This window comes from Medicago truncatula, chromosome 6, assembly GCF_003473485.1.
Source record: "Medicago truncatula cultivar Jemalong A17 chromosome 6, MtrunA17r5.0-ANR, whole genome shotgun sequence".
Lineage (NCBI taxonomy): Eukaryota > Viridiplantae > Streptophyta > Magnoliopsida > Fabales > Fabaceae > Medicago > Medicago truncatula.
In genome coordinates, this window is record NC_053047.1 from 33,769,674 (window position 1) to 33,773,286 (window position 3,613).

Below are 3,613 nucleotides of genomic sequence, written 5' to 3' on the forward strand. Positions count from 1 at the left end.
TTTCTTTATGTTTATTTTATTCTGTATCAGTTATTTTTTAGTCAATTAGTGTTCCTACATTTTAGGAGCAAGTAGTTGTTACTTGCTGAAGTATTGGCAACGTGTGTTGTTCAGTTTTGTTTTTTAAAATATTAAGTGTACTGCTTCTGTCATAATGAAAAACTGAATTCCTATTTCCACTCAACCTGCAACTTCCTTTTCTATTCTCCTACGCTTTTCATCTTTCAGTCATAAAACCAACAGTTTTTGTTGTTGTTGCTTGGAGACACTTTACACATTGGTTACCACTTCCTTTTGCTCCATACATCTTTGTTTACATTGGTGTGAGTTTTATCCGAATTCAGAACAAAATCAATCTCAAAAGTAACATTATTTATTTGCATATCCTGGCCCCATCTATGAGCATAGAGTAAGTCTAAAGCTTCTCCTTCATCGAATCTTAGGACTAGTGATATTCACTTGGTTCTTGCGAAGACAAAATTTTCTTGACCATCCCCCTATTCGCTCTCAGGTCACTTCATACCCTTGTTGTTTCATCGCACAAACTCATTTTGCAATCAGGAGCGATCCAGAGACAGTTAACTTTTCAATCATGTTGGTTTACAAGGATCTCCTTATCGGTGATGAGCTTCTATCAGACTCTTACCCGTACAAGGAAATTGATAATGGAATGTTGTCGGAAGTTGAGGGAAAGTGGGTTGTTAGGGGAGCATGTGATGTAGACATTGGTGCTAACCCTTATGCTGAAGGTGGAGAAGATGAGGGTGTTGATGACTCAACTGCTAAGGTTGTTGACATTGTTGACGTATTCAGACTTCAGGAACAACTTGCTTTTGACAAGAAGCAGTTTCTTGGTTTTGTTAAGAGATATATCAAGTTGTTGATACCCAAACTAGATGCAGCGAAACAAGAGTTGTTTAAGAAGCACATTGAGGGAGCAACCAAGTACCTGCTTGGCAAGCTCAAGGACCTTCAATTCTTTGTTGGTGAGAGCATGCATGATGATGGTAGCTTGGTCTTTGCCTACTACAAGGAGGGTGCTACTAATCCAACATTTCTCTACTTTGCATATCCATAGAAGTAAATCAAGTGTTAAGTGTTGTACTACACGTTTCTGCCCCTAATTTATATGTTTTTGTTCTACTTTGTGATTTGAGACTATGATTTGGTATTTTTATAATGATGTGATGATTTGCACTTAAAAACCAAAGTTCCTTAGAATCCCTTACACTTATAACAGCCTCGCTCAGTTTCTTCCAACTAGTGTTGACATTATGCTCGTGTTGTACAACCATGCTATTGTGGTTTTCCTATACATCATGCCAACTCGATAGTATATTCAAACTTCTCTTACAAACAACAGTTCTGGTTGGCGTTCATTACGCCAAATAACGTCATTTCTTTGCTTCCAAATTGACTAAAAAATGCATGCAAAAATTGTCTGTTCTTATGATCTTGAAAATAAATAACCTTCGATGGATTTATAGCTATAATCGTATTATGTTTTATGCGATCCCACAACCCCACACGCTGCAACTACTATCTTGTAATCCCAAACCTAGTTGGCGCACAATTAAACACATCAATCTTGTAATTGCAATTCCTACATATCCTCAATAAATAAAAAGTTAGCTGGTTTGTTATATACTATAGATATAGATAAAAGATGTCAAAACCAAATAAGCAAAAAAAAAAAAAAAAAAAACTTAAAATGCGGTGAGCTCCGTAAAATAAAATAAAATAAAGTTAATTAAAACAAAGACTGCCAAGAAGCCAGATACCCAAGCCTTATCTGAGGTAAGGTGAAGAAGGCGACCGTCCTTAACCTTAAAAAATAAGTCAAAAATTGAGGTCCCAAAATATAAAAATTAAATTAAATTGGAGGTCATTAAGCTAAAAATTCATTTTTTTTTTACAAAAGCTTAAAAATATATTAAAGGTTTAGTTCTTTGTTGGCCCATTTAGAATTTATCACGTGATGTCACTAAAGGGAGTTCAAATCCCTAATTTGAAACAACAATAAAAAGACACACGAGTAAAAGACAAAGTTGCAGCGGCGGTTTAAAGAGAAAGTTGCAGCGGCCGCTTAAAAGAATGAGAAAAAGCGTTGCGTCGACAGCTTAAAAGAAAGAAGAAAGTGGGTTCCAGGGCCAATCCATTATTATTTTATCGTATAATTGTCGAGAAAACATTCATCTCATAGTGAAAAAAGGAAGAAAAAAACAAGTATTAAAATTAACAGAATAAAAAAAAAGGAGCAATAGATAAATTTGTTCGTAAACTAGTAGAATAAAATAAATTTGTTCGAATATTATGGATTAGCCACAAAATAAGATAATCTGAACAATCGAATAAAATTTTGAATGATGACAATCTCATCAATGATAATGATAATGTTCTTGATATATATTTCATTTTGAGACTGCTTTGTTATATATTTCATTTTGGCTTTTTAAAAAAAAAGATAATGATAATGTTTTTGATGCGTTAAATATTTATGTAGACATCGATGATCAGTTCAACACTCCTTTAGATATATTTATGATCCTAAAAATTGGGGTATCATTGATGCTGAAACAAAGAAATTTTAATTGAAAAATGGTCGATTAGAAAATTGAATCTCACATTTCTTATAGATAGACTTTCTAGGCATTTTTATATTCTTATTTTTTCAAAAAGTTGAATAATGGAGAGACTTATTAAAGAAAATGGTTGATTTACTCTAAACATGTGCATAAGGTATATTATTTTTGTTGTAAATTGTTCACTTTTGAAAATAGTAGACACAAGAGTCTTTTAACAAATGAGAAACACAAATAACTTGAGAATAATGTTAAGCATATTACTATATTGAAAAACTACATGAGATCACCGATGTCATAAGAAAGATTAAATATTCTAGCTGTTTTATATATTGAGAAAGAAATGATGGAACATATTTGTAGACACAATTATTAGTAACTTTACATCTAGAAATGTTCACAGGAATTGTTTTGTAGAGGTATTTGAATATTAAATAAAAAAATTAATGTTTTTTTTTATGAAGTTTGATGGTATTATGAGATTATTTTTCAACGTAATAAAAACTGCGACAAACAAATTATTTTCACATTTTATAATTCAATTTTTTACATACTTATAAATTATGATTTAAATTGTAGATTCGCCCTCAAACCACCAAAATTTTATAAACAGGTATACAGATAAGTACCAATTCATATATCATCACACACACCACTCCCATCAGGGGATCTTATGCACATATCTCCAAAATGAGTTGCTAACTTTAGAGGAACCGGATCCCATAATTAAATTTCAAGTTGAAAACACAACACAAGCAATTAAAATTACAACATTTACATTAATGGTCATGCTGATGAGTATGGCAAACCTAACAAGAGAGTCATAGTCATATTTGGAACTCTATCTAGTATCTTTTATGAGCTTAGAGTCATAACAATTCCCATGAAATTAATTAATCTAGACATATACTTTCTAAAAAAAGTATATATATTGAATGATGCTTATTGTAGGACTCGTATTTGGATAAACAACACTCTCTAACATACACTTTGTTATTGTGTAAAACATGTGTGTCCTACATTTTAAAAAT

General features: G+C 31.9%; 1 protein-coding gene across 1 annotated transcript; it reads left to right on the forward strand.

Annotated features, from left to right (window-relative positions):
- The first annotated feature begins 573 nt into the window (after positions 1 to 573).
- LOC11427841 (translationally-controlled tumor protein homolog) lies at positions 574 to 1,078 on the forward strand. The gene has a single exon (XM_003619822.3). The coding sequence runs from the start codon at positions 593 to 595 to the stop codon at positions 1,076 to 1,078; it is 486 nt and encodes a 161-aa protein (XP_003619870.1). The 5' UTR covers positions 574 to 592.
- The last annotated feature ends 2,535 nt before the right edge of the window (positions 1,079 to 3,613 follow it).

What these genes read in the sequence shown, in the direction of transcription:
- LOC11427841 (XM_003619822.3), top strand. Translation starts at nt 593, where the DNA reads ATGTTGGTTTACAAGGATCTCCTTATCGGTGATGAGCTTCTATCAGAC.